This window comes from Primulina tabacum, chromosome 15 (genome assembly GCF_025594145.1).
Source record: "Primulina tabacum isolate GXHZ01 chromosome 15, ASM2559414v2, whole genome shotgun sequence".
NCBI lineage: Eukaryota > Viridiplantae > Streptophyta > Magnoliopsida > Lamiales > Gesneriaceae > Primulina > Primulina tabacum.
In genome coordinates this window covers 35,838,706-35,860,129 of record NC_134564.1, presented here as the reverse complement: position 1 = coordinate 35,860,129, position 21,424 = coordinate 35,838,706, and the positions used below count along the sequence as shown (strand labels likewise).

The following is a 21,424-nucleotide window of genomic DNA, read 5'->3' as shown; positions in this document are numbered from 1 at the left end:
TAACATTAACATTCATTATTTGTAGTTCTCGTTTGTCCACTCATTCATGTTATTCTTATTTTACATTAAATAAATTCAATTTCAAAATTATATTTTATTATAAATTTGAAATGAAAATATACAACATATAAAAATAAATCATACTTACATAATTTTTTTTTAAAAAAAAACAACACATAAATTAAACGTAAAAGAAACTGTAAAATACTAATTCAAATATTGTTCTTGTATTGTGATCAAATATGTTCGATTAAGTCGATACAAAATTGATGGTCCAATACAACATAAGAAAAAAGCACATTTACATACAGTTACAAACAATATATAAATTAAACATCTAGGATACCTAGACAATTTTTTTAAAAAAATTAAAACCAATAATGCCCAAGGACGTTACAAATTTTGTTATTTATTTTTTTTTAAAATTAACATCCAGGAGATTACAAAATTTTAAAAATAATAAAAATAAAATAATCATGAATAAAAATATATTAAAAAATTCAAAAAGAGGGTGGAAGTTTGATGCATGTTACAAATCATTTTTTCATAGAAAAATGAACTTGTTCATTTCTTTGAACGCGATGGTTGAGTTTGCCATTGAATGAATGACTCACATTGGTTTTAACACAAATTTGATGTTATGACAACCAATTGAACAACTCAACGTAGATGCTCTAAACAACACTCTCCAAATGGGAAAAAATTGAAGATAAAAATTTGACTATTTGGTAGTCTCTGAATACGGCTGGTCGGCATTTTCTGAGTGTTTAAATTGACCCATTGCCATTTTCATTTCCACCAAAATTGTTCACACGCACGATGTTTCTTCTTCTATGGCTCCCATTAATTTTAGCCAGTTTAATCTTTTAGTTTCTCAAATTAAACTTTATTTTAATCCAAATTTCCGAAAATTTTAAAAAATGAACTTATTGCTATTGTGAGTTTGATACAATATATGGACCCTCTTATAAAGGTTATAGACTTCCATATCCACATATTGAGTCCCTACTCCAGTTCTCCAGTTCTATTCATTGCAACAAAAAGGTGTTACTTTGATATAGTTCCATCCTTCTTTTTCCATTTTATTTGTTGACTTTTGTAATAAAAAGTTGTTCTTTTGATATGGTCAATGTTATTTATGAAAAGGGTTCTTCGTACAAGATAAATTTTTTTTTCCCCGGTGAAAATGATATAAAATTAGTATATATGTGCTAGTTTGCTTCAAAGAATGAAAAAATGGTAATCGTAACACTAACAAAACTTTCGCGTTCATTTTACCTCATCCTTTGGGTGGTACAGACTGATGGTACGAGTTATCGAGTGAATATAATGGGGCTGAAAATAACAATTATAGTATTGGGCTGAATCCATTCCAAATAACCAGCAAGGGGAAAAGGTTACGATAACATGATCAGATATAATGAAGATGAAAATGTCAATCAGGACGATGAGATACTAATCACACCATCATAATACCAGTGAAAGTATTTCTTCCTTCACATGCGAGTACCACCACTACATTACCTTTCGAGGCGGAAGTAACTAAGCTCTTACCCAATTTAAATAACCCGGAAAATTTTTTGTTGAACATACTACAATTACCCTTCCATTTCTTTGGTGCAAGAAAAAAGGTTGGCAATTGGCATAAAACAAATAATAAGCACACACATCGGAACTATCAATCCCCAAGAAATTTGCGCTTCTTTGTTGTGTTCATAAAAGGCCTGATGACCCATTCAATCTGAGCCTCATCCTGTTCCATTGTTCCTAATTTAACCTGCAACATGAAAAGTACCAGCAAAATGTTAAGGATACCACGGTTGAATGACCACACCCGAATTAAGTCTCTATCACAAAGGGTCCAAGTTGGAGATAAATAAAAATTTTACCAAGCTAGACAGACTCCAGAGTTTAGATGAGTTGGGCAATAGTCACAGAGAGAAGTGACAATTTTAATTTTAAAAATCACATGAAATTTTTATAAAAATCTCGATGGAGACGGTGGCAAGGGTTCTGATTGTGCGGTTTGAGAACACCCTATAATTATAGGTTGAACAAAACAAAACGTAATATTTATGCGAATTGACCTTTGGTATCTCGAATGAAGTACTGAACCTACTTACCTGGTACAGCCGCATTTCGAACCGGGGGCCTATCTCTTTCAGTTCAATCGATTTGGGACCTCCACGTTTCTCATAAACATGATGCCTGCATGATTTCACCAGACTTACAGCCACCATAAAAATATTAGTTGGTGGAACATTGTTTCACAACATAACTACCTGAACGAAATATAATCTGATTGATTTGCAAAAGTAACAATTCGTTTTGTATCCGGCTTGGGCACAGGAAATAGATACTTTAAAATGTTTGCAGTCCTTTGACCGAGCTGCCAACAATTGAAAATTCCACAAATATCATAAAAAGTTCATAATAGATTGAAGGAAACAGAAATTGGACACAGGAAATAGATACTTTCAAATGTTTGCTGTCCTTTGACCGAGCAGCCAACAATTGAAAATTCCACAAATATCATAAAAAGTTCATATTAGATTAAAGGAAACAGAAAGTTCCAGCACAATCAACATAATTTTTGGTTTTATAATCATTAAAGTCCACATAATTCTGGAGGTTTTATAATAATTACAGTTCAATTGTTGGCTTTGTGGGAAAGGGAGAGAATATTGACCTGCAAAACAAGTATGTGCATGCACATATCATATTTTCACATGTACAAACACACGCGTGTCTGAGAGATAGAAGATAAGGCCAACTGATAAAAAAAAGTCAAGATGCACATAAGGTAGCGATCACAAGGATCATGCCCATTAAGAAGTTAACTAAAGTCTATAGGAATTACAGATGTATTCAAATGACTATGCAGTAGCGTGATATGAAACCCACAGAGGTGCAAATAATTTATGAAACATATTATCCGGTCGCAGATTGAGTACGAATTTTCCACAGTTCTATAAGATAGGAAAGCTGATGGATTTTGAAATTTCAAAATTCTGTATCTGTTTAACAACAAGGTTTCAGCCACAATCATTCAAGATTACTAAGATTATATTGTTAAGTGACAGGTTAAAACAGTGGATGCACGAACCCTCATTAGGTTCAACTTAATCGAGTAAAATCTCAAGCTTTGACAACAGAGGCAAGAAAAGGAAAAATCAGACAAAGAAATATAACCTTAGTAGAGAAGTTGTCAAGTATCAGATGTGGGTAAACCTCAGGCATTGTTCCAATAGCTTTCCTGTCCTTAATGTCGTGTCTCGTAACCTACAAGAGATTGCTAGATTACAATATCACATGGAAAACAGGATCAAAAGTTGTATGTCGAACGAAGTATAGTACTAACCACATTGAGTAATCCAAAGCTAGCAGTAGGACCAAAAGGTAGATGGCTTATGATCATACCATCTGGTACACCACGATGTTCATGGACTAAGATAACATCTGTAAAATCATGAGCTCTGCAAGTTTCAATAATCTCTGATAAAACCTGAAACCAAAGAAACTGATTTAACTTGTGCACTTTTAGTGCTCAGTTTCTCCGCATGCAAGTTAAATCGAAAAGCTTTACATAAAAAGAATTTGGAGTTTCAGAATTTTTTGAGCAATGCAGCAATAATGCTAAAAGAATGATCAAAGATAATTTCATTTTGAAAAGTCAATAGCAATTATGCTTGACAGCCTTCTTAGACCATCTATCAGAAGGATGCCGATTTATCATTTCTATGCTCTAATGGGTTTCATTAAAGATAGAACAATGCACCCAAAGAGCAAGGGAAAATAGCAAAAGTACGACAAACTTAACAATACACCAACCTGACCACCTCGATTCATTCGTTGTGCATTTGGAATAACAAACTTCAATTCCTGAAGTAACAGACATAACATCTATGAACGCATGGCACAAGCAAGGAAACTAAAACCACAGGCGATAAGAAGGTAATGTTTCTTGGTGCAAAGTGACAGCTAAAACTTAGGAAAAATTAGACTTGACCACCTTCACAAACTGTGTAAGCGGAGCACTAGGATTGCGTGATGTTGTGAGTAAAATTTTGGGATCTCTGTTGGTTGCGTTAACATATTCATCGTCAATGGTTGAACGGGGAACTGCATTTAAGTAACGACGAATCCATGCATCAGTTTAGAACATAGACAATTGTCCCCTAGAAGTAACATCAAGAACATAGCATTCTGTGATAGGCTCAGAATTAACATTTTCCTTTTAGGATCCTCCTGATAAGTGACATGACAAGATTATCCGAGAAACATATCAAAATCACGAGCCAAGGCTTACATGTCGTCATGAATATATCACATATTGTCATAATGTGAAACAAAACTAATTGCCCGGTTGTGGAAATGTGAGGATATGCTATCATTCTGTTGACGCATTGGGTAGTCAAACAACTTTATAGAATAACAAAAATAAAATCGAAACAAAACAAAATAATGAGCAAATTTACCAATGCAGATTGTAGAGAAGGAATAAATACCAGCAGTATTCTCATCTTCAAGATCAATTTCTTGGCGAAGGGCCGCCTCTTCATTTCTGAGCTCAGTGGGAATTGGCTTTCCCTCTGTTCACAAGGGAAAAAGGTTGAATGGAAAAAATTAATTTGATAAAGAAAATCCTTAATTCTGTTTGTTACTCATCAACAAAGAAATATCAATAACCTGCTAAGGCTTCCCGAATTTTTCTCTTTTTCTCATAGAGCAACCGCTCTTTGACCTCCAAATTTTTCCTATAAAGATACTCTTTCTTCAGCCTCGTGTTCCTTTTCAACATTGTCCTTATTAAAACCCCAAGATGCCTTCACAAAATCACAAGTGGATGAAAAAGTAGGAACGCCACGCAGCAGAGTTAAGACCGAAAAACTGCAAGAAGAAGGAGGCAGACAACACACCAAGCAAACCTTTTTTGGTGGACTTTGCTCGGTGCAATGGTGGGAAGACGAAGACCAAGGCTCCAAAACAAAGGAAGACGAGGAAAACGAAGAGGCGAAGAAGGAAGCAAACCCTCACTAGATATGGGCCCAATTGTATGGGCTGGAAGATATGGAAACGGGGGTCTCTAGCAAGGTCCAGACCAATAGAAACGGCTATTTTTGTAATTTCGATATTTATTTTAAACCTCAAACGCTCCCACACGCGCAAGGCATTTTCAACGGTCATATACGATAATTCTAACACCTCTCTTTTCTCCTTTTTAACATTCGAAATCAAACCATTATTTCTTACAGGGAGTGAGCCCCTATTTCTTCTGTTTCTTTCAGATTTGCATCTGAAAAAGAAGGGATTTTCAGTTTCGAATCGGATTATACACTGCTTTCTTGTTCAATCTATTAATGGCGAAGTCCAATCCTGAAGTGTGTGAGAGCAGCAGATTCTTTGAACCGTTCAAGAATTTACTTCAGAAATCGAAAGTAAAGACAATGCCCATCCTCCGACGTAAATTCAGATCTGATGGTGAAAACATGGCCCCGAATGATCCCAACATCCAGATCTGTGATCCTCCACTGTCCCCTTCAATCTCGTTCTTAAAAAAACCAACATTAAAACCCAGAGAATCCACCGCACATGTGATCCAAGAAACTATGTCTGAAGCTCCAGATGCACCAGTCAAGGTACCGGAAAATGGGGGTTTTTTTCCTTCCAATTTCGTGAAACAATCTTACATTTGTAGGATCAGTCATCTGGGAAATGATTAATTCGATGTAATATATATTCAGATATTGTAAATTTTTGTTACTTTATCGTGAGTCCTGGTTTTAAATTATGTAGTATCTGTTATGTCAATAGGTTGTGGTAAGGATGAGGCCGGTGACTGGTCTTGGAATTGGAGATACGTTGGTCAGAAAAGTTTCAGAGGAATCAGTGACTATCGCTGAAAGGAAGTATACATTTGACTCGGTGTTGGACTCAAATTCATCTCAGGTTTGAAGAGTTTTGGAAGAATTCTTTATATTTCACAAACTGGAAAGGAGACGCGTAGTGTTTTAGTTTCTCGTTGATGAATTTTATTATTTTGCTTCATTAAAGGCTTTCTCGGTGGTTTTCTTTAGGTAAATATAAGAATCTTAGTTGAACAATTAAGTGGTTTTGTATTCATAGGAGGACGTCTACCGATTGATTGGTGCTCCTTTGGTTAAGGATGCTTTATCAGGTTATAACACAACAATTGTGGCTTATGGTAAGGTAACTTTTTTGGCCAATCATAGTCTAAATTTGACTCTCTTTTATAAATTTGCATTTTATGAACATGGAATATCGTTTGATTTTCTATTAATACTAGACTGGAAGTGGGAAAACTTATACTATGTGGGGACCCCCAAGTGCAATGGTTGAAGGTCCATCATCAAGTGGTCTTCAGGGTATTGTGCCCCAGATTTTCAAGAATCTTTTCTCCGAGATTCAAAAGGTAGGTTATGTTACCGAGTAGACAAAAAGTTGAAACATGAGTTGGTGATGTAATTTGGACTCATTGATTGTATGTAATCATTATTATCGTGTAGGAGCAAGAGAACACTGGTGGCAGGCAGACAAACTATCAATGTCGGTGCTCGTTTCTTGAGGTGATACTTCCGGGCCGTTGGCTTTTCTTGTCTTGGTTTCATATGAAGTCCCTAGCTAATCACCAATAGATTGTTGCTGCAGGTGTATGGTGAGAAAATTGGAGATCTAATCCATCCTATTCAACAAAATCTGGAGGTAAATTCGCTGCTTCTCAGAATACATAGAATAATATAATTATGTTATTCCATCTAAACGAAATCTGATGGATAAACTGGGTTTTATTGGACTTTTTTTAGATAAAAGATGATCCCAAAAATGGGTTTTATGTGGAGAATTTGAGTGAGGAGTACGTGAACAACTATGAGGAAGTCACTCAAATTTTGATTAAGGTATAGCAATGACGATGGTGGTGTAAACACAAAACATTCCCTTAGGAATTTATAGAAATAACTTTACTAATTGGCTATTGCTATACTGTAATTCAACTTCATGCTGCAGGGTTTGTCAAATAGAAAAATTGGAGCGACAAGCATAAATTCTAAGAGCTCAAGATCCCATATCATGTTCACATGCATTATTGAGTCTTGGTGCAAGGTAGGCAGTATAGTACAGGACATTATACTTTTTATTTACTCTTGAAACTTCTCCTCCATCCAAAAACCCCAAAAGAAATCAGGAACGGAAATCTGTTCGCTATTGTTATTTAGTGACTAATTTCATCACTCGATTTTATTGTCATCTCTTAGGAGACCTTGTCGAAGTGCTTTGGTAGTTCAAAGACTAGTAGAATAAGCCTTGTCGACCTTGCTGGATTCGACAGAAATGCACCTGAGGATGCTAGTCGACAGCATGTGAAAGAAAGAAAATATATAAAGAAGTCAATATCACAGCTAGGGTATGTATGGTGAACACATCTAATAGTTTTATTAAGGTCCTGGGTTTTTTTAATCTTGCAAAGTTATCTCAGGCTTTCTTCTAGTAATCGTTATCGCGTCATGTTTGTACATTCTAGTTGTAATGGATTTTAAATGCATCCAATATCGGTGTCAATGAAATCCAAGTTCAAACATTTTATTCGAAATAAATTTTTTCCATCCATATTAACTGAAGTTTGCGGAAATGTAAATGGAACAATTAGCATAAATAATCTGACATCAGATTCGATATTGTTTGCAGGAACTTGGTAACTATTCTCGCAGACGGAAGTCAATCAGGGAAAACTGAAGATGCTGCATATAGAAGTTCAAGTCTTACTCATCTTTTGAGAGACTCATTTGGCGGCAATGCTAAACTCTCCATTATATGTGCCATTTCTCCAGATAACAAGTACTGAGTTTTATTTATTGATTCTAGATATAAATTTGGCCTTGAAAGAAGTGGTTCTAGTTTCCCTCTGATTTATCTATTTTACTCTCACTGTATTATTGATTGTTTTGTTTCTTATATTTTCTTATGCTTTCTCCTTTATATGAGCAGAAGCAAGAGCGAAACTCTGAGTACACTCAGATTTGGACTGCGGGCAATGTTAGTAAAGAATGAACCTGTAATAAATGAGATAACAGAAGATGATGTTAACGATCTGAGTGATCAGATTCGGCAACTAAAGGTGTTATTATTACTTGCCACTAAATTGAGAGTTTTACAAAGTTTTTATGCTTGAGGTCTTGAATATCATTGATGTAATGCAGGAAGAACTAATGAGAGCTAAGTCCAGCACATGCAACTCACTCAGCAATGGCGGACACTTCACGGGAGGAAATGTTCGTGAAAGCTTGAACCATTTGAGACGCAGCCTCAATCATTCATTAATCTTACCACGAATAGACAATGACTCTGAAACAGATCTGTGCATTAATGAGGATGATGTAAAAGAACTAAAGCTTCAGATTGACAATATCCGAGTTTCTCATGATGAAAATTTAAGAGAAGATTCTGAAAATGGAGTGAGTAGTGCCCTCATGTACTCTGCTGAAGGCTGTGAAACAGGCTTCACCTGTGAACACTATTTGAGTTGCTCAGAAGATGGTGAGAACGAAGAAATTAATTCCAGTGAAACTCATACAGAATTGCCACACATGAAAAATGTTACCCAGGTGGCAGAACTTGATCAAATTTCTAAGAACTCAATTGCGACGGATCCTCTGGCAATCAATAATATGTCCATCAGTGGATGCCATGAGACTGGAGACCTACAAGATCCTGTGTTTTCCGAGTCTCCTAAAATTAAGAGTTCCCAGAGGAAAAGCTTAATTTTCTTATCAAATCATCTCTCAAGTCAGGAAGATGCAATACAGAGTTCCAAAACTCTGGATGTGTCGTGGCAATCACACCAACAATCTGATCATGGTAATTCGTCCCTAAGATCCAGTACAATTTATCCTGGCCCTACTGAGTCCTTGGCAGCTAGGCTTCACAGAGGATTACATATCATTGACTATCACCAAAGGAATTCCACAACAACTAGATCATCCGCCTCCTTCTCTTTTGAACACTTGGCACTCAAACCGTGCCTATCAGTTGACAAGGGCAGTACCTCACCAGTAAATGGCCAATCTTCAGATCCTTCATCTGCTTCCTTTGTTTGTAAGAAATGTCAAGTGGAGGATAGTTTGAAGACAAATATAATAACGGTGGATGTATCAGCAAATTCAAATAGATTGGGGATTCCAGTGACCAAGGTTGATCTAAAGCTGCTTAATTTTGATATCCAATGCCATATCATTTATAAATAAAATCGGAATTTCTTTCTTCTTTATATTTATCCCTTTGTCTTTGCGCACAGGATGTAGAGAAAGATTTAGCACTGGCTGCTGAAAGAGAGAAGGAGCTCGGTAGCAAATGCAATGAGCAAGCAGCTGAAATTGAGCATCTAAGGAAACTGGTGATAGGACTTTTTTTTTCTGATGTAAATGTGGGGCATGCTTATCCTAGAAACATGCTATAACGACCTGTTTTTCACTGCAGCTAGAGCAATGCATGTGCGAGGCTAATCATCAGACTGATGTTAGAGCATGGAACAATTCTTCCAGTTTCAGTGAAATGAAGAAGCAGCTGCCGCCTATCCGTGAGGATGAAGATTATAACTGCCGCTCAACAGATGTTGAGAATCAGGTACGGACTTTGTTTTCCAAATTTTGCATTAGATATGCCTACTATATGACGTGTCCTTGTGGATTTTATTGTTATTATATGACGTGTCCTTGTGGATTTTATTGTTCCTTCAAGCTTGTGGCGTTTCATGGTGATGAAAATCTCGATTCAGAAGTTGTGAAGGAGCAGTGTGAAATTAAAGAAGTCCAGGAAGACTTGAATCATTCTATGAAGAAATCCTTTGACACTGAAGAAAAGGAGGCACTTATCAAAGAAATTGAAACATTAAAAACTAAACTGCAGATGTACACTGACACACCAACAAGAAGATCAACTGATAAGCTCAGATCTTCTTTGCTGTCTCAATCTATCCAGTTTAGAAAAAGTTGCACAAATTCTCAAGGCATTAGTGGAGAAGAATTTGAGAACGAAAGGCAGAAGTGGATGGAAATGGAGAGTGACTGGATATCACTAACTGATGAATTAAGAATTGAAATAGAAATTAATCGTCATCGAGCAGAAAAGGTTGAATTGGAGTTGAAACTAAAGAAGAGGAGCACGGAAGAGTTGGACGATGCCCTCAAAAGATCTGTCATAGGGCAAGCTAGAATGATCGAGCATTATGCAGAGCTGCAGGAGACATACAATGACATAGTATTAAAGCATCGAGCCATTATGGAGGGCATAGCAGAGGTGAAAAGGGCAGCTTCTAAAGCAAGATCCAAGGGTCTTCATGGCTCTCGTTTTGCTAAGGCCTTTGCAGCAGAGCTTTCTTCTTCGAGTGCGGAAAGAGAGATGGAAAGGGAGTTATTAAAGAAGGAGAACCAATGTCTTAAAGTTCAACTCAAAGATACCGCAGAAGCTGTGCACGCCGCAGGTGAACTTCTTGTTAGGTTGAGAGAAGCAGAGGAGGCAGCTTCAATAGCTGAGGTAAATCATACTCACACACATTCTTTCTAGTTTCTGGCAAGCTACATTTTCTAACCTTTTTGCTTCATGCTGCAGGTGAAGAACACGAAGATAGAGGAAGAGAATGACAAATTGAAAAAACAAATGGAGAAACTGAAAAGAAAGCACAAGATGGAGATTATCACAATGAAACAGTACCTTGCAGAGAGCAGGCTGCCTGAAGCTGCATTACAACGTCCCCTATATCGTGAAGACTCGGATGTAACACACGATGATGATAAATCATCTGCATTCCATGACGATGATCAGTCTTGGAGGGCAGAATTTGGTGCAATTTACCAAGATCACTACTCTGGTTTTAACTGATTGAGCATGACCCCCTACTTGGGTATAATGCAATTACATAACCTGAGACTTTATGGAGGAAAAGTATATGACATGCAATTACATAACCTAATACTTTATGCAATTACATAACCTGAGACTTTATGGAGGAAAAGTATATGACATGCAATACATAACCTAAGACTTTATGTAGGAAAAGTATATGATCTTCTTTGCTTTCGAAGTTTATTGGCAGCATTGTTTTTGGAGTGACTTGAACAGAATGACATATGCAAAAGTTCCTATATGTGTGGAGTCATCTATCCGATTGAGTATCCAAAGTGAAAAAAAGATGCAGCCTGCCATTTTCTGTTTAAAAAATAACCCAAATCCCCAAGAAACCTGTACTTTCAACTGAAAAACTTATTTACCTTGATTGAAAAACTTTAATCTGATTGGAGTTATAACCATAAAGAACCTACTCTAAACATTATCTCTTGCCTATTATTCCAATTATTATTTGATTGGTCCCTCATGATGTTAGTGTATTTGTGAGGATCAATGGTGAAAATATGCAGGAAAAAACACCCTTTTTTATCATGTGTAGGAACAAATAGTTCTGTTCTGATGAGTTTGGACAAGTTAAATTCCGGATTTTTGTCTATTTAGGGATAAAATCACCTCTCGTTTTTTTTAAAAATTAATTTAACATTACTAAATTGTTTTCACCTCATTCTAATAAATACTAGCACACAACACATATATGTTTAAATGTTTTCATATATTTTTCTGTGAAGTATAATTATGTTAGAGTTATATTTTTAATTCAAAGTCAATAATTGAGTTCTTATTTTATTTTAAAAATAATAGTATTATGTGGTAAAATATATTTGGATAAAAAATGTATGGCTTTAAAGACAAATACAGTTAGCACAATTTACTACAAATTTATAATATTTTATGTATATAATTTTTAAAAGAGTTAAAATTAGAAGTTGGAAAATTTTATAATTTAAATAGGAGAGAAGAAGCATCAAGATTAACTATTTTATATATACTTTTTTTTTATTGGAACATGGGCTGGGCTAAAGAACATTAAGTTTAACTGTCTTATAATTTATTATTAAGAAATTGGGCTGCAAAAAGCCCCCGCCAAGGTTTAAGGCCCAGGCTAACTCGTATATTAGTTCCGCTCCAACTCGCTTCTCTATTTAGAACCCTAGTTGGGTGCAACAATTTTGTTGTTCCGCTCTGCAGGGTTCGGGGAGCTCGGAATCTCCCGCCGGCAATCATGGGTACAAGATGAATCTGCATATTTTTCATATATCTCAAAGTGTCCTTATTCTGAGCTTCTCTGACTCCTATTCGTGTGTGTTAATCGTTGTACATTAGAAATTAATAAAATAGTGATTGCTCTATGCTTTAAGCTGGCAAAGGAGATGTCTTACTACTGAATTATGGGGTAGATCAACGCAATTACTACTTGATTTGGTTTAATCTATCATCTGCTATTAGGTATGAGCTGGGAAGACAACCAGCAAACACAAAGATGTTAGAAACTGGGCCTAAGATAGTGCGTAGAGTGAGAGTTCGAGGAGGTAATGTGAAATGGCGTGCTTTGAGGCTGTTTACAGGAAACTGCTCTTGGGGTAGTGACCCGAAAGACGCGTATTTTGAATGTTGTTTACAATGCATCAAACAATGGGTTGGTTAGGACAAAGACTTTGGTGAAGACTGCAATTGTTCAAGTGGATGCTGCACCATTTAACCAGTGGTATCTCCAGCATTATGGAGTTGACATGGGCCGCAAAAAGAATGCTGCTGTGAAGAAGGAAGAAGAGGTATATGAGCATTCTTTTTCCTTTGATCTTTGACAACACCGCCTATTTTTTTATGTCAACTGCTCAGAATAGGTTTCTTTAATTCAGAGTTGGAAAAAAGAGTTTATGCAGCATTTCTTGTTATATCTTGATTAACTGTCATGAAAATAAATGGTGGCTCTGTAACTCAATTGATAAGTTTTTATTGTTTTATTGGTTGTGGCTTTAGGAAGCTGATGCACTGCTACAGAGGAAGTAAAAAAGAGTAAACATGTTCAGAGAAAAGTTGCAAAGCGGCAAGAGGACCGCAAGATTGACCCACATCTTGAGGAAGAATTCAGCGCTGGTCGTTTGTTGGCTGCAATCTCCTCACGTCCTGGCCAATGTGGACGCGCAGATGGCTACATAATCATATTTTCCATTTACTCTTTTGGCCAGAATACATGATTCATATAGTCGACTAATTTCCATGTTCACACTGTTTTACACACATCAACTTACTCATTATAGCTACAGTATTAAATCTTTTTTGAAGTGGATGGATTGGTTTTAATGTGTATCAATTTATTCTATGTTTTTTAAATAGGTATATTTTGGAGGGCAAGGAATTGGAGTTTTACATGAAGAAAATCCTGAAAAAGAAAGGAAGGGTGCAGGTGGGTGGGGCCTAAATTATCTGCATCAAGCCCGCAAAATTTTCCAGTGGCATATCACTTTATTTTTATCGATATGTTATGGCTCGGCATTTTTATTAACAAAGATTTACCTTAGTTTTTTAGAGTTAGATCGACATTTTTGTTCTCATACTGATTGATTTCTTGACGAGAATTTTATTTTGTTTTCTTCTTTTTGCTAGCTGTTATTTCTAGCTGCAGTCATGGGTTGTCTGTTTAAGTTTTGCAGTAGTGTCCTATCAACTGCAATAACGTTGGAGCAATTAGTATTTAAAATATCTTATAATGATTTTATTCAATTCATGGGAAGTATTCGAAAAAAAACAGCTAACGATCGCCTCCAATATGATAATGAACTTGATAATATCGTTGGAAATAAATACCATTTCACTAATTAATCATACTGTAATGGGTTTGAACAATTCCCCAGAACACGTAATTGGTGTTGTTGGCTGAAGTTCTTCGATTTCTTTAATAACTTGAGCTTTGTCTGATTCAAACATCTCATCCTCTGCGTAACAAAATTATATATGAGATTATATATATATATATATATCCATATAAATATCATGTACTGGTAAATCCGATGGTTTAAACAGCAAAGGATCTTTGCATGTTAGCCGATGTAGGAAAGATTTAGCCCTTAGAAATTTGAATCCTACATCTAATCCATAAAATTATTTGCCACCATACTATAAAAAACAAGTGATTCATTACCTTTTTCAATGGTAAAGCCATCGAAGAAGCGTAGAAGCTTACTTCTGTTTGCGCAAAGAACGTTGATAATATCAGCGGGTTTGCACTGGTTAGCCACGAAAAGCTGCAAGATGGACTGATGAGTTAGAGCTATAAATGGATCAGAAATGGCAAGTTTCATATAACTCTGGCAAATGTTTTCATGTTTTTAAAGCGAATATACCTTGAAAACATGGAAGGCATCCATCTGTATGTTCTTCTGTGATTCCTGCAACATCAAATTTTCGCTTATTTACATAATATTGTGATCGAGTCTGCTGGTAAGTGATCCTAGAAATGGTTTTACCCTCAAAAGATTCATTAGGACTCTCATGTTATCTTTCGAGCTGACATAACGTATCATCACGTTAGAGTTCGAACGATCCAGCAAAATATCTCCCAGGAGCTGAAAAAAGGGGTACTGGCAAATCATCATCCATGATTTCAGACAAAAACATCAGGCATGTTATGAATCCAAAATTTGTACCTTGATTGCATATCTTCTTGTCATGTAATTTGTGGATTCCAGCAACTTAGAATTGAATTCAGCGAAAAACTGCGGGAATACACATAAGTGAAAACATCAAAACTGCTTGGAATGTTTTCTTTTTCGAAAAAAAAAATCAAGTCTTTTTATGTTTCATGCTGAGGGAAGAACATACCCAGCGGGAGTTTATGGCTAGAAATTCTGAAACTGTTGACTTGTGCCTTGTAAGAAGCTCCTGCAATATATTGCAGAAACCATATGAGTAGCTAGGTTATTAGACATCTTATTCTCGGAAAATACATAAATCTAGTACTTTCACAATGTGCATGCAAATACCTTAAAGGTTGTTGCGGCATCTGAAGCAACATCGAAATTCGGAAGTTGCACGTAATCAAAAAACTTCTTCAAATGCTCAGACTTCAAAACATATCTGCAGGGATGATACAAATCAAGAGTTTCTTGCACATATTAAAGATTTAACACTTGAGGTGATACCTGGCGATGACTTGATGTCGTATCGACTCCTTCAACATTCCTCCAAAATGCAGGGCGTTTACGGGATCCTCATAACTAGATAAATGGGAAGGGAGTTAATCATTAATATGTAACTATTAAGATCAAAACACAATGCTCAAATATTTGTGATTATGAACGAAAAATCACTGCAAAATCAAGAGTAGCTCACCCAATTATCAGCTGATCCATAAGATCAAGATTGGCTTCCAAGTAGTCAGAAGCAATCAACCGCGACTGAACCGGCTGTCTCTGCAAATTTGCGACGACTTGAGTTGCGTCTTTGCGCGTCTACGAAGAAAATGAAACCCCCCGATAAGTTGATCAAGAACCAAAGTGGTATCAGTAACATATTATTCTGCATTACTTAACGAGTAATAAAATAAATAATATGCACAAAAAAGAAAAAAAGAACAGAATGAATAATATTATATGTAGTTTGCGTACTTCGAAGTTCAATTTTGGGAGAGTCTGAATGAGGAGCCGAAGGGTATCTTCTCTGAAAAACTCGAGTCAATTGGGCACAAGCTTCTGCGACGGGTTCGGAATCATCAACACCATATAGAATCGACTTCATCTCCCTGATAAAAGCATCTAATTGCTCCAACTGAAATCAGAAGTTCTTACTGAATATTGTATCTCAAATTCAAAAACAATCCAAAGATCCAGAAAATTATTGCAGGAAAAGATCATCCACGTACGGCCACTCAGTTCAACTCTATCGTCCGAAATGGATGAATCTTTTTTGGGAATTTTCGTCAATCTTTAGCTTTCGTTAGGATGAAAACAAATTAATACTACTAACCACCCCTCCAATGTGAAAATAAGAAGAGAAATGTTTAAAGAAAAAGATTGTAGTCCCATGCAAGAGTACTTAAAAAGGCATGCGTGTACCAGCGGATCAAACAATCATATATCACCATGCAGTGCCAAAACATAAGGATATATATATAATGAATACGGAAAAAAGGGATAATAAATGAGCAACCTTTTCATCTCGTTTAGGCTTGCCGGCGGTATCGGTGGCAGAATCAAGATACAAGAGCAAAGACCTGGTGTTACGTACGACATCGACAGGAGTCCGAGGTTTCTTGGATTTGAACAGATTCTTCATGGAAGCCGTGCGCAAAATCTTGGGAACAAGCTTCTTAAAATTCAAAGAAGAACCCGACCTCTTCATAGGCTTGCCATCTTTCTTCCTCTCCTTGTTCGCAGCGACAGAAATCTCTTTCCCCGCTGAGAGGGAATGAGATTCCGCCGGCATGATCGATTTTACAAAGAACCTGTCAAGGTTAATGGATGCTGATCGAGTCTCATGTGCTGTTCGGTGTCGAGATTGAATAAGAAAAGGCAAATAAAATGGGATCGAAAAAAGTTTTGGTTATGGGGTTTGTGGCTGTTATTATTACATAACATGGAAATGGTCAATGCGGGAATGAGAGACTCCATATTCGGATTTCTGTGGTCGGGTTGAGTTCTTGAGGGAACTCCGAACTCATAGGAAATCATGATAATGTGTCTTTGTGTACTTTGTCTGATTTACTGTAGTTTCCTAAATCCTTGGACTTTTTATTAGTATCTCCAATTTTTGTACTTTGTACGGTTTTTTCTTGTTCCCATAAAACCAGGTCAAAGTTATTCAATTTCCAATCAAATAATAACTGGAATAAAAAAATAAAAATTACGAACAAAACGTAATTCTTTCTGCGTCAATTGGTCAACTCAACGGTAAGAGAGAACACCAGTTTTAGTTTGTTTTGATATGATTGATTTTCAATCTTTAAGCTGCAGCTGCCTTCACTTTCTCGATCAAATCCGCAGCATCTTGGACGGTGGCGATGTTCTCCGCTCCACCTTCTCCGATCGAAACATTGAATTGCTCTTCGAGAGCCATCACGATCTCCACCGTGTCCAATGAATCAGCACCCAGATCGGCGAATTTCGTCTGTGGCGTCACCATCTCCTCCTCCACCTGCAGTTGCTTCGCGATCGTGCTCTGCACGATCTGGAGGGTTTTAGGTTGCGCTACGGCGCATGAAATTCTACTTCTTTTGAGGCAGCCAGTTGATTTGGTTGATGGGATTTGGTTCACGAGCCTCATCCCTGTAGCTCTTGGGGTGCTGTGAAAAGCGGCGATGGTGGGTTTAGATGAGTGGGAAAGACGGCCGATGTTGGTGGTGGCTGGGAGAGTTGATGCTAGTGAAGCCATAGCTTAATGAATGTTGGGAATATGAAACGAAGGATATTTAGTCTAAACGCTGAAAATTATTGATTTGGAGATGAATTTCGAGATGCATGTATATAAAGGGATTAGATTGGGACGATTGTTAAGAAGAAATGTCGATAACAACAATGGCCATTTGTCTTCTAACTTGTGGTCGTTGATAATGGCAATGAAGATGGCCAAGTTTCACTTTGATTTGTTCGTCTCCCTAGATTTAAGACACGAAATAAAGACTATACAATACTAAAAACAGCACATATATGTATCATGCAACAATTGCTGTAGTTAAAATATATAGTAACATGACAGTCCCATCAAACATATAGGACAAGAGCAGCAAGAATCGCAATTCTGATGCAGTACGTGCTAGCAACGAGTGTAGGCTCCCCCGCATTTGTATGAGTTGGCCTTGCCGCTGGTGACCCCATTCCAGAGTCCGCAATTGTTGGCCTCAACCTGACTGGTGGTAGAGGAGGCTCAACCGCATCACTATCATTCAGAATTGGGATTGGAGGCTCAGCCGGCGGCAGAGACTCCATTAACGGGAAAAGCCCACCAGGAGGAACAGGAGCCATGTATTTGGGCACATTTTCATATCCCAAACGTTGGCTGCGTGCATGATAAAGTAAAAACGTAACTCAAATATGCGAATGGCGAACAAAGGCATTTACAAGTGCATTTCTGTATCTGGCAGCTGTTGCAGGGAAGTCTGTGACGACACCATTAATTCCCATAGAGGAGACATGGTTGTTAATCTCCACATATGCATCAGATAAGTAGTCCCATGCTTGGGACACATACTAAGTTCTGGAACAATTGCAAGTAAACCGGGAGATTAAAGTGCTGCATTTTTTAACCACAGTTGTTTTGCCTGTGAGAAAGCCATCAGCTGAAGGAAAGGCTGATCTTTTGGAGATAACTATAGGATTCGCAAATGTTTTATTTCCGAAATTGTCGAGTTCGAGATATCACTGACTTCCTCATCTACTAGGTATACGAGCTCATAATTAGTGTTTCTTTTAAACTTCAACAGCACCGCACTGTCACTAGATTTTATCATAATCTTCTTGGAGGTTTCTTGTTGTAACCCGCTTTGCTCAAAGCATCCATGACCGAATGGGTTACTCCCAATCCTTGTTTCTCAGCTAGGCAGGCAGCATTCTGGAAAATTCGGAAGTTAGTTCAAGAGATAAATGTTACATTTAAAGATTCAGTTAAAATGTGGCAGGTGGATCCACTTCTACACTGATCAAGATTCCAGAGACAGAGAGCATTATTTGCCAACGCCAAGAAATCAGACAACGCATCAAGTTTCCATCATTTCTGGCTTTCGGATTTCTCAACAGAAAATATTCAGCAAATGGCTTGGATATAGCAGCTGCAATGATATCAAGAGGCAAGTAACCAAAAATTTTAAAAAATTTCTTTTAAAACATTCACTACCATAGTTCAGGTTTCAAATTTCATTTACGTTTCAATATCTGAATTTCGCTCCATGTGAGATCGTAGACAAATATTTCATACTCAATATTAAGCTCAGGATTACTTGTCCCTTTCATGAATCCTGAACTCGCAACATCTGTTCTATCTCTAAGGTTGATGGAACCTAAGCAAAACGGAACTCCATCCTTCGTCATTTGGCCTGGATAGTCGAGAATGTCTACGCCATCTGACACAGCTTTGCTATATGCCTTGTCTGTACAGCCGGGATAGTCCCCGCTTGCTCCCTCAGACGAAATAATCAAAAAATTTACTGAATAATGGGAGAAGAAAAGAATCACGAGTCGTGAAAAGAAACAGAATGATATCAAGTTTCTATAATTAGTATAGCCTACCTTGCTTCTGCTCATTCTTGGTCATGTGTGAGAAGCAATCTGCAATAGTGAAAAATATTATAATAGGAAAGCACACAAATATACAGTACTTTTGCAAAATCAGTTGCAAAACTTCTAACTTTATGAGCATCTAGCACGAGAGAGCTGTGATTTTTCAGACAGAGATCTTTGTCTACAGGCCATATGTAAGATTTTAGAACAATAATTCCAGCGACAAATGTTCTGATAAATTTAAGGTTATTCAAAGGTGAACCGTATGTTTGGTTAGTCGAAGGTTCCACAACATCTGCTTCTAGAAACCAAAATACGAGCTTGGTATGGTCGGTCCTGAATCGTTTAACAATACTTCAAAGGAAGCCAACTTCAGGTAAGGACACGTAGTTAACAAGCAGACATTCAGATACAGAAATAACGAAACTCTCCATACTCAGATTACGTTGGCTGAAAAATCCATCGTACTGCATGATCATTTGGAATGAAAGGAACACCCATTAGGATGAGAAAAATAATAGCAGACACGGATTTAAGTTCTTACATATGATGAAAGATAAAAATATTTTGTTTCTTACACCTGAATATTTAACCATAATCCTGGTGGTTTCGCCTGTATAACAACTTCATCCACAGTAAGAATTGGCGAAGAGCCATCAAACCTTCGGGTCCGAGAAAAAATCCCTTGTCTCTCTGTCCCGAACATCAAATATAATATTAATACTTCCCAAAGTTTAACATTAACTCAAATGACCAAGAAATCGAGCTCACAACGGACAGGCCCTGCTAATTCGTCAAGGGTGAAATTCAGAGAGAACCATCCTGTGACAGGGGCTCCAATCAGATTATAGGTGCTCCGATTGCGTTCGGCAATGTCAGAGGAATCACCAACGGCGCATATCCTACAAAACGAGGTTACGATCAGCCGTAAATTTCAATACAAGTATACATACTTTGAAACTTATGCCACTATACCGCTAAGTGTTAGCCACTCTTCGCCTTTTCCTCTGGATCCCGAGCAGAAACTAACACCACGGATATGCAAAAAAAACACAAGCGGGAACAAGATGAAGTTTGGTCGTAGCTTCCACATTTCTTGCCCGTAAATTGCGGTGTCCCCTGCAAACTGCACAGCCCACTGTTTTCTTGGTTTTTTTTTCTTCCAGTAGATTACAAACAATGATTCAGCAGTACTAAATCGTCTGTTTTGTAGCTCGGAAAGGATGAAGAGAACAGGGCCTTTCGGCTTATGAGTTGCATGAGGTTTGTATATAGAAATAGATTTAGCTTAATAAATTATAGGTTAACTAACAGTTGGAAATGAACGCAGGTTGCACAAATGGGAAGGGGGTTGTATTTTGAATGCAGTACAGGTACAGCTACTGATTTGCCTGAAGTGGCTTGTGTTGGCATCTGATGCCAGTGACTCGCTTGGGTTTTCAGCTGAAACTGGCGCAATATACGTTCGAGATGCCATAAATAAAATTTGTCGAAAGAAATATCAATCGTTTCGAAGTTGCAGTGAATGGCCTGCGACAAAATTTATGAAGTACAAACATTTTAAAGTCTATATCAACTTCAAGCGTCCGAGTGTTTGTTCCAAAAATATATATACTTTATCAGTGGTAGATGTGACTTTTACTACGTTCTTTTTAAGTACTTTGATTTAATTATGGCGTCTCATTTCATTCCCACGATACTGAATTGTATATATTTTTGAATGGAAGTGGCTAATGTCGTACGTGTTTCCCATAATTAACAAGAAGCCAAATTGGAATCACTGGCAAAACACAGAAATTAATAATTAATTACAGATGCAAGCAGGCAGACGTCCATGATTGATATTTGTTCTATTTTTAGTATGGGAAATTTTTTTAAAAAAATTTAAAAGAAGAAAGATTGTATCTTCCACAACTAAGGTTTTCTTATGCCACAAGTACAAATCTCCCTTCTTTTGAGAGTAGTTATCATTGATACAAAATGCATATAGATACGTTATATTATAATGTAAATTATAATTTTATGCATATGGATTTTTTAATGAAATATAATTATGTTGAACTGAATTTTGCGATACATTTTGTTTTTAAGTTTCTACTTCTCTCTCTGTCACTTTATTATGAAAATAAGTATTTTAGGACAAAACTCTCTTAAAAAAATTTAGTATGTTTTAAAAACAATTATATTTAATAATGTGGATGAAAATGAACCTTTCCACGAGTGAAATCTAATACTTCTCATTAACGAGAGAATGTAAAATTAAGGTACAACAAATTCCATATAAAGTACAATCA

At 36.9% G+C, this 21,424-nt stretch overlaps 3 protein-coding genes and 3 pseudogenes across 6 annotated transcripts; 2 read left to right on the top strand and 4 right to left on the bottom strand.

Annotated features, from left to right (window-relative positions):
- Window positions 1–1,416: 1,416 nt before the first annotated feature.
- On the bottom strand, window positions 1,417–5,066 carry LOC142527271 (uncharacterized). 3 transcript variants are annotated; one of them, XM_075632022.1, is made up of 10 exons: window positions 4,929–5,066; window positions 4,690–4,826; window positions 4,509–4,592; window positions 4,013–4,122; window positions 3,832–3,882; window positions 3,362–3,505; window positions 3,193–3,282; window positions 2,283–2,389; window positions 2,124–2,208; window positions 1,417–1,777 (listed from the first exon to the last, which is right to left on the bottom strand). In XM_075632022.1, the coding sequence occupies exons 2-10, from the start codon at window positions 4,799–4,801 to the stop codon at window positions 1,679–1,681; spliced, it is 882 nt and encodes a 293-aa protein (XP_075488137.1). In that variant the 5' UTR covers window positions 4,802–4,826; window positions 4,929–5,066; the 3' UTR covers window positions 1,417–1,678. The 3 variants fall into 3 exon arrangements, with proteins under 3 accessions (XP_075488137.1, XP_075488135.1, XP_075488136.1); XM_075632020.1 differs by having other exon boundaries at window positions 1,417–1,571; window positions 1,676–1,777; window positions 4,690–5,054; XM_075632021.1 differs by having other exon boundaries at window positions 4,920–5,054.
- A 115-nt stretch (window positions 5,067–5,181) lies between these two features.
- Window positions 5,182–10,986, top strand: LOC142527268 (kinesin-like protein KIN-12F). Of its 2 annotated transcripts, XM_075632018.1 has the most exons (16): window positions 5,182–5,639; window positions 5,815–5,949; window positions 6,127–6,210; window positions 6,308–6,433; window positions 6,528–6,587; window positions 6,670–6,723; window positions 6,825–6,917; window positions 7,027–7,122; window positions 7,275–7,423; window positions 7,705–7,854; window positions 8,005–8,134; window positions 8,217–9,206; window positions 9,311–9,409; window positions 9,493–9,639; window positions 9,754–10,548; window positions 10,624–10,986. In XM_075632018.1, the coding sequence occupies exons 1-16, from the start codon at window positions 5,361–5,363 to the stop codon at window positions 10,891–10,893; spliced, it is 3,657 nt and encodes a 1,218-aa protein (XP_075488133.1). In that variant the 5' UTR covers window positions 5,182–5,360; the 3' UTR covers window positions 10,894–10,986. The 2 variants fall into 2 exon arrangements, with proteins under 2 accessions (XP_075488133.1, XP_075488134.1); XM_075632019.1 differs by lacking the exon at window positions 5,182–5,639 and having other exon boundaries at window positions 6,127–6,205.
- Window positions 10,987–12,142: 1,156 nt separating this feature from the next.
- On the top strand, window positions 12,143–13,521 carry LOC142526147 (small ribosomal subunit protein eS8y-like; annotated as a pseudogene).
- A 96-nt stretch (window positions 13,522–13,617) lies between these two features.
- LOC142527269 (putative MO25-like protein At5g47540) lies at window positions 13,618–16,696 on the bottom strand (annotated as a pseudogene).
- Window positions 16,697–16,860: 164 nt separating this feature from the next.
- LOC142526146 (uncharacterized) lies at window positions 16,861–17,289 on the bottom strand. Its single transcript, XM_075630404.1, has one exon. It carries the CDS (start codon window positions 17,287–17,289, stop codon window positions 16,861–16,863), a length of 429 nt encoding a protein of 142 aa, XP_075486519.1.
- Window positions 17,286–20,705, bottom strand: LOC142527270 (glycerophosphodiester phosphodiesterase GDPDL1-like; annotated as a pseudogene).
- Window positions 20,706–21,424: the final 719 nt, after the last annotated feature.